At 54.1% G+C, this 12,393-nt stretch overlaps 1 protein-coding gene across 2 annotated transcripts in view; it reads right to left on the bottom strand.

Annotated features, from left to right (window-relative positions):
* Window positions 1–3,549, bottom strand: part of PDE4A (phosphodiesterase 4A) — a 34,776-nt gene extending 31,227 nt beyond the window's left edge. For both annotated transcript variants that reach the window (XM_084249685.1, XM_084249686.1), the window contains exon 1: window positions 3,210–3,549. In XM_084249685.1, the coding sequence (XP_084105811.1) occupies window positions 3,210–3,517 (308 nt within the window). In that variant the 5' untranslated portion in view covers window positions 3,518–3,549. The remainder of the gene's footprint in view (window positions 1–3,209) is intronic.
* Window positions 3,550–12,393: the final 8,844 nt, after the last annotated feature.

Below are 12,393 nucleotides of genomic sequence, written 5' to 3'. Positions count from 1 at the left end.
GGTAGCAACTTGGTCCCAACCCTGGCGAGCGGAGACCTCACCCTCAGCCTGCGGTCGGCCGGCCTGGCGCCCGCTCTCCGGGGCGCTCAATAAGCATGAAATAATAATACCGGGCGCGCGGCAATGGTGGCGGCAGCGACTTTGGCTTGGGGACTAGAATTCCAGGAGGAGGTCGGGGCTCAGAGCGCACACTCAACGTTTGCCTTGCTAGTCACCCAGCAGAGGGCGTGTGGAGCAAGGGGCGCGCAGTGAGACCCGCTCCCCAAACACATCCAGAGATATGACAGCGCCAGAGACAGCGGGAGGTGAAGACCCAAGTAGAGACCAGACCACCGGTCAGAAAGAGACCCAATCCGGCTGCCTCCACCCCCTCTTTGCTGGGGCCATTCAATGAAAAGAGTTTGGGAACCAAATGGGGAGGGATTGATACACTGCCCTGGGCCCCAATTCAGGCAAGTCCCCCACCTCACACTGGAGTCCTTTTCATCCCACTCGGTGGCTCTGTCATGAAGATCATGGAGGTGCCATGACTCAGCCCTGCCAGGCACCAGAAGCACCAGCTCATGTATTCCCAGGTCTGCAGGGTTGTGAATACTATTTTGGATGGGGGGCAGGGGGCAGTACCCTCTTTCTTGGGGTTCCTGTGACTCAAGTCTAGTGGGCTCTCTGGATCCCCTTTTTGGTTGCTGGATGAACTCTAACATGGGGGAGCACTAGAATGCACCATGTGTACACTGGTAGAACCGGCAGTTGGGAGAAAGAGCTGGCAGAATGCCCATTCTGAGGAGTCAGGTCCCCACTGGAGGCTTCACAGTTCCCCATTCCTCCTTCTTCCTGGGGGTGGGAGGAGACACTGGTACTAATGCCACAGCCACTGGAGGCTACAGTGGCCCACAGTGAAACAGAAACCTGAGTCCCTATGGAGATGTGGTTGAACTTCCTGTTTTTTCTTCCTACCCAGAAGGAGCTCCTCTCCCTCAGTCTGGCCCTGAGTGACTATCTAGTGAACACTCACTGTGTTAAGTCCTTACACACACACCTAATCTTACAGAGCTCTCAAAGACCCCACAGGGCAGTACCAGCAATAGCCTCACTTCACAGATGGGTAAATGTAAGCTCAGAGGTCAAGACACTTGTGTAAGGACACACAGGCATCAGACAGACAGCCCTGGGTTGGAATCTCAGCTTTGCCATTTCTTGGTTGTGTGAGCTTAGGCAAGAAGGGACTTTGCCACTGTGGGCCTCAGAATTCTTATTTGTCCAAAAAGAATACCTCATGGAACACTGGAGATGAGGATGTGTGGAAAGGTCCTCAGCCTAGAGCCTATGAAGAGCCACTACAAGATCGATACCACTAAGATAGCAATAACGGCTACCACTCAGCCACTGTCCCCCACGAATCAGAGCCCTGGAGACCCAGGTAGGTGGATTCATTGGGGCCTTAAAAGGGAATAGGGCCCAGTTCCTGCTGTACCCCACCCCCATCTCAGTCTCACAGGACAGTGACCTGCGCCAAACTGGCGCGCTGCCCCTGGTCTTGGCATTTCCTGTTGATTCCAGCTTTGTTTTCCTTCAGCTTCTCTCCAATTCCCTTTGGGAAATAGCAGATTGTGTATGCTAAGCCCATGACACTAGCTTCCTGGTGGAGGCAGGGGTACTAAAGCTGGGTGTACCCCAAACTGAGACAAGGGAGGTCGGTGGGGCTATGGTGTCTGCTGGAGGTCCCAGAGAGACCTAGAAAGGCAGGGTGACAGCTTACTATGACCTTTAGGCTCCCAAGAGGGGCCTCCCTTGGGAACTTCAGGAGAGGCTGGAGTCAAACTATTTTAGTGATGTCCCAAGCACAGGGGCACCCATGGGTGTCAGGCAAAGCACACATGTAGTCAAAACTGTCACATGTCACCAGAGTATACCTGATCAGACACTTGAGCACCATGGGAACGCTAGGTGGTTAGAAGACAGCACACCAGGCTGGCAGGAGCACACCTTAAAAGTCAGAGTATTAACTCTGGGATGCAGGACACACAGGCAGCTGAGAGCATGTCACAGGGTCTCAGTCAGAGAGCACAGACAATTCCATGGACACAATCACACTGTGCCCAGGAGTGTTCACATCACGGTGCCACAAAACTGCATGCCAGGAATGCACACTGTCACAGTCGTTGTCCTAAGAACACACAGAGTTTACCTTGTCATAATCACTGCTCTTGGAATATACCCAGTCACTGTCATAATCAAAGCACACACAGTGACACAAGCACAATGTCCTGGGAACACCTAAAGCCCCAGTGTCACAGTCATAGCATTCCAGAAAGCACCCACAGTAGTACTGTCACAACCACTGTTCTGGGAGCATACAGTCACCACATCACAACTACACTGTTCTGGAAGCACACATTCCAACTGTCACAATCTAAAGACCCCTGAAATCTACAGAGAGCACAGTACACAGCAAGGCACAGCTGGAGTGAATTCAGATCAATGAGAGGATACCATCCCAGTGGCCTAACTCACCAAAACTGTCACCTCAGGAAAGCAGGGATTCCTCACCCTGTGCTAGGATTGTGCACCCCCTAGGCGCATCTCCCTCTGTGTAGCTACTGAACCCTAACACTCCTGCCCTGACTGGGGGCTCCAATCCAACACAAAGGCCCCCAACACAGTGCTCCTCCAAGAGGCCCCCTCTGGATTTCTGACAACAGCTGTTGCAGGAGGAGTCTATGGTTACCCCCCTTAATCCATAGTCTTCCACCCTCTTGAAGGACCAGAGAGCCACTCAACCTGGAGTGGAGGAAACAATGTGATCCTAGTAGGTGGCCCTCTAGACATCCCCAAACAGTGAATCTAGCCCTCAGTACAGTGCTCCCAGCAAATTCCCTCCAAGTGATACCCAGTCTAGCCATTGTCCTACCCTGCCACCAACTAAGGATATATACCCCGACGCCACGGCCCTCAACCCAACCTACACATGCACCATGGCGCCCCCTACATTGACCCCCGAATCAGCTTCAGTGGGAAGCTTCTGGAACTGTGCACCGCAAGCAGCCAGTCCCGGACGCCCCCGCGGTTGAATTTCCCCAACCCCCACCCCCGCCTGTCACACTGACCCCACCCGCATCACAGCGCCCCCTGCGGTCAGCAGGGCGAGTGGCGTCCTCCCTGCGCGCCTATCCTCTCCGCGCGCGCCCACCGCCAGCAAGCAGTCTTACCGCCTGCAGCTGCCTCCGCCCGCGCCGCCGCTGCCATGGAAGGACGAGGGCCAAGACATGCGGGACGTGCGCAGGCCAGGCCGGTCGCCGGTGTCCACGGCATCGGCGCGCTCTATGGGCCGGTGTGGCGACCGCTCGGGTTCGGCGCGCTCCGCGCTGTCCGAGTAGCCGCGCTGCTGGATACGGATAGGGGTCCGCGGCTGCCGCCACAGGTGCTGAGGTGGCGGCTTCAGTGTGGCCTGACCCTCCCGGGGCCCGGGCAGAGACAGAGATAGGCTTCTCTCCGAGGGGAAGGCCGGGGGCTCCATGGCGCCGGCCCCCACCTGAGCCCAGGGAGACCCCGGCCTCTCCAAGCTGCACCCCGCTCAGCGGAGCGCCAGCCGACGCGCCCGGGTCCCCGCAGGCGCGCCCGGCCTCGGTGGGGCCATTGCGCCCCGGGGACAGACCCGGGGGCGCTACCGGCCGATGGCCCCCGGGCCGGGCGCCGAGGCTTCCTGCCTGCGCCTGGCTCTCTGCTCCGTGCCCAGCCGCGCTCTCCGCGCTCAGCGCCCCGCGCCCGGATCGGCGCCAGCCCGGGCTCCTCCGCCCCGTCCCGCCCCTCCCCGCCCCCAGCCCGCCGCCGCTGTCAGCACCGCCCCCCTCCTCCTCTGTCCGGGCCAGTGGGGGGCAGCCACCCAAGGAGGGGGCCCTCCCGCCCACGCACAGCCCCGCTCCCGCCGGGGAGGGGGCGCCGGAACTCCGCTCTTTCCAGAGCGCCCTGTCTAGTTGCAGAGCGCACGGGCTTGAAGGAGTTAAACGGTTAATCCGATCGCGGAGAAGACACCCGACTGGTTGCCGGTATGTCAGTCAGTCTGTCCATCAAGGCGGGGCGGAGCCCAGTGCCGGCGTGTCCTCGCAGCTACCCCTGGCCCTGGGGAGCGGGTGGGGAGTGGTCTCGGTACCACCGAGGCGGTTCCCGTGGAGGGCAGAGGCGATGTACGGGTGATCGCTCGTTTGTGGGTCCCAGGATGGTGGTGGTGTGTGCCCTGGGCGGGATGTGCATGCACGTGGCCCCTTCCCAGGCTTGTCTGTGTTTTCAGTGTCGGTTTGGAAGTGTGTGCGCGCACGTGGTTGGCTGCTGCGAACTGCCCGTTTCTCTGAATTTCGCTGTGTGTATGTATGTGTCTGTGGTGAAGGATGTGTGCGCACGTGTGCTGCCTGTTTAGAGGGTGCGCGCCTCTATGGGGTCTGTCCGGGTGGTACAGGGACTGTGTGCGTGTTTCCACGCCTTTGGGAGTATATTGGTCACTGTGCTTGCGGAGTGGTGGACACGATTCAACCCAGGGGTCTGAGGAAGTCTGTATGTTGGTGTGTATGTGGTCGGCCTGGGGCCGTTATGGGGTGTTTCTGGGGTGTGTCCCTGTGGTTCCCTCGTGACTCCAGGAGGACACCCGTGGTAGATAACCCGGCTACCTGCCCACAGCTCGGTTATCGCTGCATCTCCTAAAGCGCACCTGCACGAGGTAAACTATGGCAGGTCCCGGCAACCCTAGAACGCACCTCCGTGCCCTTTTCAGGAGAGTAAACAGCCGCGCCTCCTCCCCTCGGCCCCCGCCGGCAGAGCCCCCCTTCCGGCACCTAAATCGGGAGTCGCCGTGACTCACACTCCCGCCTCCCCCAGCGCCGCGCCGAGCGAACGCGAAGAGAGAGAGCGGGATCCGCGCGCCTCCTCCCTCTCCGCCCTCCCGCCGGGGCCAAACCCTGGTAACGGCTGGGCAGGGGGAGTGCAAGGAGCCAGGTGCCTCATCTCCCGAGGCCGATGGATGTAGGACTCTAACTGCTCGAGGCCGCGTCCCCAGAACCAGACTCCCGCTCCCAAGCGTCCCCTTCTCAAGTTACTCTGGCCAGGTCGTGCAGTCTGCCACCACGCCACCACCCCGCCCAACCGCATTGTTCTCCATAGAGTGTACTTGTAATGCCATCTCCAACTCCCAGTTTCTTTTCTCACCTCCAGAGGGGACTCGGGCTTGGGGAAAAGCAGAGCAAGAACCCACACCCTGTCTGCAGCCTCAGGGTATCCCGGAGACCAGAACTGTGTCCCTTATCGGGGGCCCTCCCCACAAGTACACACTCCAACCTGCTCCTAGGGAACTGGCAATGGCGGGACTCCACAGATCACCTGAGGGTTGGGCTATGCCAAATTCTTGGGGGTGGTAGGTGGGGGCTGTAGCATTTGCCAAAGCACTCTGGATGGGTAATACAAGATGGGGGGCGGGGAGAGAAGACCACTGTTGGGGTTGCAGGAGGAGGACAGGCAGTGAGCCAACGCTGGTAATTGGAGCTGTGGCCTGAGGCTGGAATGGATTAGGCTGAGCCTGAACCTGGAAGGGGCCAGAGGAATTTTTTGGGGGTGGGGGAGGTTAATATTAGATCACCAAAAGGAGAAATGACAGTCAGCTCCTTCCCCTGATCTGGAAGTGAAACATTGTGCCAAGACCCAAAAAGAGACCCTGGAGCCCTCCACATGAGTAGGTAAGGTGGTTGGGAGACTGACTATAAAGGGGAGGGCAGTGGGGGCAGGTGCAGTCCAGCAGCCAGGACCAGCTAAGCTGTCTGGCTTTTGAACTCATCACTGGGCCAAGATGAAGGCTGCAGTGCCCTCGGAATATCCCAGATGGAAAAAAAGCAAGAATATACATTGTGAAGCTGGGGCTGATTGATACCGCTCACTTCCCCCCAGGAGGAAGAAAGATGCCCTTCCAGGAGTTCACCATCCCTTTTAAGGTTTGGGAGAAATGGAATCCTCCCAGAAGGGGAAAGATGTACACAGCAGACACATTGGAGGCCTCCGGTGTGCTAGCTCTGATTGTAGTGCCATGGTTGGGGGCTGGAGGGCTGAAACCCCTTTCCACAACTCTCCCTCTTACTGACTCAGATAGTTGCAAAATGAAGAAGGGGTGCCTAGAAGTTGCAAGGGGGATGTTTGGGGGAGGGCTGTCACACAGCCTGGCCATCCAGACTCCAAAAGAAATTTCAGCAGGTTTTGCAAAACACATGCAGCCTGGAACATGGAACTGGCTGGTGGTTGGACCTGGTCCAGCTGGCCCTGTTCCTCCATCCCACCTCCCAGCCTTGTTCTCCCTCCTGCCTACCTGTCGGCTCTGGTGATGGAAATCCGAGGAGGGATCAGCAGTGGCAGCGTGGTGGGCCGTGGTGGCAGAGGGACCCCAGGGCCGGAGTGTTCAGGGTCAGCCCAGCCCAGCCCAGGACCGGTGGAGAGGTGACGTTGAGGGCGATGGAGTTCAGCCCCCAGCATACTGGCACCGCTGGGCTCCAGGTTCTCCCGTGGCCTCTGAGGAAGGACAGGGCCAGGATGCAGCAGGGTGGTCTGGCTGGGCAAACAATTCTGAGACCTTCCCCTCCAATAACACCAGTCCCTAGCCACCTGAGATTGTGTCCCCCTCACATCTGAGCCACCCGCTGATTCCTACCACAGAAAGTGCTCTCCCACCTGTTACATATGAGGGGTGCCCCTTATCAGCCATAACTTTGTGGGGCTCCCTCTGGGTGTCCCAGTCCTGGGACTCTGGGTCCTCATGCCTGTACACTCTTATCACTGTGAGGCCCTTATAATACATCTTTTAGGGTGTCTTCCTCCCTCCACTTCCAAGAGGTCTCTTCTGAATCTGGGGGTATCAGCTGCGTGCAATGTGCAGAGATAGAGCATCCACCAGCGAGGCACGGGGAGCTCAGTGCAGTACCCCCTCGCTATGGTGTTGCCCTTCTCATATATGAGAGTCAAAATCTCACCCCAGTATCCCTTTCGACCTCCAAATCCTCACCCCACTAGGAAAGCCCCTTGAAAGGCCCTGTCTTCGGCCTCTGATCAGGTAGCAGGGAAATAATGAAGTCAAGAAAGTAAACTGAGACCTGAGAGAGTCAGACACCTCACGACTTCGAAGAGTACGCTGAGTGAACAGCTGTGGTCACTAGAGGGCGATCGTCGCCCCGCGGCTCAAGCCTGGCCCCCTGCCCGGGCCCCGCCCCTCGCACCTCGTCCCCAGTCCCCGCCACGACAGAGCCCTGCGACTCCTCTTCATCCCGCCAACCTAGCGTGCCTGGAGGCGGCGGGGTCCAGTCGGCCCGTGCCAGCACCTTCTGCAGGACCAAGCTAAAGGCATCCGCCATTAGTGCCCTGGGGCTCCCTCTACCGCCTGGACTGGAAGCCCCCCCCCCACTAATTGCCTCTCCTAGGGCATGACGTCAGCAGGCGGTTGACGCACTGCCTGTTGGTGACGTCGTCCGTGCGTTGCCAGAGCGACAGCTGACGCACGGTTGGGCTCCAGAGAGAGTCAGTGCGGGAGTTGGCCACTGGGGGGCCGGGAGTCTGAGGGCCTGGGTCTTCCCAGCTCCCCACCCCACCCCCGCCCTCCCGCGTGGGCTTCCCCGGCCTGGGGATCCCTCGGAGAAGACCCGGAGCTTCCCGCGCCGGCCGCGTGAGGCGCGTGGTCCGAACCGGGGGCCGCAGGAAGCGTCTCCTCCGAGTTGTTAGGCTTTTATTCCTAAACCCGAAATAGCTCCTGTGTGCGGGGGCTGGACGCAGAGAGACGGCGACTTGGGCACAGATGGGGGACGCACTGGCAGAGGCGCGCAGAGACAGACAGGGACGCGTGGAAATAGAAACAGACAGACAGGGACACAGACGCAGCTCCGGATGATGAGTGTGCTTGCTGCGGGAGATCCTCCTCTAAAAGCTTGGGGGAAGGAGAGGCTTGCTTCACCTTCACAGCCAAGCGCTGCAAATTATTGCTGTGTGACTGTGGCTCTGTCACTTAAAGTATCCGAGCCTCAGTTTCTCCTCTGTGAAATGGAAGGATAATCCCTACGGAGTCCCTGTGAGAATGACTTGATGTCAGACCATATTGCATGCTCATGGAACAGCGTCTGGTACTCAGTAAGTGCTTAATAAATGCTACTAACATCTGAACCTGTGGGGCCCTGTTAGAACCGAAGTGAGATTATGTTGTTCTGCTGCTCAGAGTCCCCAGTGGCTCTTACCTCACACAGAGGAAAAGTCAGTTCTCAACCATGTGCCCAGCCACCCCCCTGCTCTCACTTCCTCCTACTTTCCCTTGGATTCATTCAGTTCCTGCTACCCTGGCCTGTTGGCTATTTTTGGACACACCAGGCAAGCACCATTCTCCAGGGCCTTTGCACTTGCTGTTCCCTATGCTGGAACTCTCTTCCTCCAAATATCAGGTCCTTCACATCTTTATCACTCCTGTATTACATCTACTATCTGTTTATTCCCACATTAGAATATCACTACAAGAGGGCAAGAATATTTTATCTATTTTATTCATTACCATATTTTCAGTGCCTAACACTGAGCATGGAACATAATATGCTCTTTATTTTGAGGACTTAATAGCATATTTATGAGGTTCCAAGCAGACTCCAGAAGCAAAGAAAATGAAGGAGAAGATAAACAGCTGAGACTAAATCAAACTAAATACCTTCTGTACAGCAAAGAGACAGTAGCCAAAACAATGAGACATCCTACTGAATGGGAGAAAATATTTGCGCACCATATAATCAATAAGGGACTGATATCAAAGATCTACAAAGAGCTCACACACTCAACAAAAAACAAACAACTCAGTCCAAAAATGGGGAGAAGAGCTAAAAAGACACTTCTCCAAAGAAGAAATACAAATGGCTAACAGGCGTATGAAAAAATGTTCAACATCATAATGAGGGAAATGCAAATCAAAACCACAATGAGGTACCACACTGATGAGAATGACCCATATTAAAAAACAAAACAGAACTAGCAACAACAAATACTGGCCAGGATGTGGAGCTCCTGCTGGGAATGCAAACTAGTCCAGCCACTATGGAAATCTCTGTGAAATTTCCTCAAAACACTAAAAATGGATTTATCATATGATCCAGTAATCCCACTCCTAGGAATCTACCCAAATGACACAAAAACTCTAATTCAAAGGAAACCTGCACCCCTGTGTTTATTGCAGCATTGGTTACAATAGATAAGATATGGAAACAACCTCAATGCCCCGAAACAAATGAATGGATCAAGAAGATGTGGTTTGGGCCTCCCTGGTGACCCAAGGGATTAAGACACAACCTATGAAGCTATCCATAGCCACTGCAGCACAAGTTCGATCCAGGCCGGCCAGGGAGCTACCCACATGGTGCAGCAGACCTCTCCTGACTCACCCGCTGCTCCCCTCAGCAGTGTATATTTCAGTCAATCTGCCTGTACTGTTCCCCACTCTGTCTCTGGTGAATCCTTTCACCCCCCCGCACCTCTGGCCTGTACCCCAGTTCTTGTCTGCATAAATAAATAAATCTTTTAAAAAAAGGTGTGGTCTCTATACACAATGGAATACTACTTAGCGATCAAAACAGATAAATTCATGCCATTTGCAGCAACACAGATGGAGTTATAAGGGATTATGCTAAGCAAAATAAGTCAGAAGGAGAAAGAAATAGCTGATGATTTCACTTATAGGTGGTATATAGGGAAACCAAACAAAGGGTCAGAAAAAAGACAAAACTAACAAGCTGACCATAGATCTGAAGCATACAGCAAGGTAGGGGGAAGAAGAGGGGTCAACATGGGCAAGGGAAGAGCCCAAGGGACTATGGTGATGGTTCATGGGTGTCATGGTGGTGGGAGAATGTTAGGGGAGAAATCAAGTATTGTACAAAATGAATAATGATGTAAGAAAATAAAAATAAATAAAAAAAAATAACGTTCCAAGCAGAATTACTATACTACTTTGGCTTATTCCTTTTTCTTGCCTTGTTACATTAGCTATTACTTCAGCTCAATAGCAACATCATCTCACCAACCTAATACTTATCACCAGGTGAGTTGAAGATAGATAGTTTTTTTTTTAACAAACTAATGAATATATAAAGATAGCTTAAATATCAGCTCCCCTTCTCAACCAGATTGAATCAGTCCATGTTCTGGGTTCCCACTGCTGCTTATTCAGTTTTCATTAAAGTACTCATCATTCTGGGGTATAATTACCTGTGTTCCCCATTAGACAGAGCTCAGTGACGATAAGAAATGACACCCATTCATTATGGTCTGCCACACATAGACTCAATGAATGTCGAATGAATAAGATAGATACCAGAAGAGAGAAGCACCTTCTCTCCGTGTATGCAGACAGGCAGAGAAGGGCCTTACAGTCAGGGCCAAGCTCAGGTTCCATAATTACTCTGACAGACCTGCATGAAGTCCTGGCCCTGCCATGTAATAGTAGCACACCCTTGGGCAAGTTGCCTAGATTCTCAGAGTCTGTTTTCTTATCAGTAAAATGGGAATAATATTCATTCCTGCCTGAGGGGTTTGTCAATAAGGATGAAGTGGAGCAATAATGGGAAGTTCCAAGCCCAGGGCCTGGCACATTTTAAGTGCTCACAAAACAGTAGCCATTATCCTAGTAATAATAATATCACTCTTATTTTAGTCTTCTTGTTGCTGGCTTAGGATTATAGCAATATATTCACATGGACCGCAATTCCTTCAACCCTCTGTCTTGCCCCACTATCCTCCTGGAAGTTTTTGAAATATTTCCAGCACATCAGACTTCAGGGCTTTTGCACTTGCTGTTCCCACCACTGGGAACATAAACCTCACATATCTTGTGCTCCTTCCTCTACCTACTGCCATAATCTCCTGGATTCTGCTCTCCTTTTGTTATTTTTGACTTATACCATTATAATAATATTCATAATTTTGAACAGAGGAATTGCATTTTCTTCTTGCTGATGTCTCCACAAATTCTGTAGTCAGTTCTGGCTATATCCTCAGGGCCTGGAATAGCATGGTAGGTATTTGAGGATTTGTGGAATGAAAGAAAGAAGGATGAGTGGATGACCAGCAGAGCAACACAGATCAGTGGGGGAGAGTGCCACTACTGTTTGAACATCCATGCACTTTTACAGAAATCAATCCTGGCAGAAACCAGGCGTTGGAGACAAGGTCTCCAGAACTGGACTGAGTGCCCAGGAGGAGAGGTGCTGCTAAGCCTTTGCCTTCCCCTCCCCTGGGCAGCAGGCTGGTTGGGGAGAAGGGTCCAGATGGTTGAGCAGGCACTCTGGACAGCTGGCACCAAGCTCAGATTGAGAGGCCTCTTCCCCCATCTAGTACGTCACTGTGATTGGCTGCCAGCCCAGCCTGGGAGCCCCTGGTCTGGTTTGACAGAGGTGTGCTGGCTCCCAATCTAACATCCTGCCCATCCCCCACCTCCCTCAGAAGAATATGGGGACAGGTGGCCAACAAAAGGGAAGGATAAATGCCCTTGTTCACATCTTGACCTGAACATCCAGGCCTCACAAGCTCTATGCCCAATGATGAGGCAGGCTGGGAAGAGCTGTCAGGGGCTACACATGTGTGTATTGCATGCATATATGTGCATCAGACTTTGTATATATGTGTATACATGCAACTGGACAGTGCAACTTTCTGTAAGTCTGTTAGTTGAGATCAGACTATACCTGCAAGAGTACGTGTGATAGGGTGATGCCACCTCAGTCACTGTGGGCGTGAGGTTGGATGTGACTCCATGTGATTTTAATATGAGTGTGTGTGTTGGGGGAGGCGTCCATGAATATGGAGAGAACAGGAAATATTTCTCAGTGGTTAGAAATGAGATTCCAGGGCCTCCCTGGTGGCACAGGGGGTTGAGCGCAGTGCTGTGAAGCTGTCCGCAGCCTCTGCAGCGTGGATTCGGTTCCCAGCCAGCCAGGGAGAGTCCCACATGGCGTGGCAGACCTCTCCAGTTGTGCCCACTGCTCCTCTCAGTGGTGCTTTCGGTCTGTCTGCCTGTTCTGCTCCCTGCTCTGTCTCTGGTGAATCCTTTCACCCTCCCGCACATCTGGCCTGTACCCCAGCTCTTGCATAAAAATAAATCTTTTTTTTAAAGATTTATTTATTGATTGATTGATTGATACATATAAGCACTGGGTACAGTCACAAGCGCGGGAGAGTGAGAGAATTCACCAGAGCCAGAATGGGGAGCAGAGCAGGCAGAAGGACTGAAGCACACTGCTGGGGGGAGCAGCGGGCGGCAGGAGAGGTCTGTGCGCCATGTGGGACCCTCCTCCGGAGGCCAGGGAGCAGCCAGGGATCGAACCGGCCCTGCAGAGGCTGCGGGCAACCTCG

This window comes from Talpa europaea (genome assembly GCF_964194135.1).
Source record: "Talpa europaea genome assembly, chromosome: 12".
Lineage (NCBI taxonomy): Eukaryota > Metazoa > Chordata > Mammalia > Eulipotyphla > Talpidae > Talpa > Talpa europaea.
The sequence above is the reverse complement of the archived record's forward strand: the minus strand, read 5'-3'. Positions and strand labels throughout refer to the sequence as shown.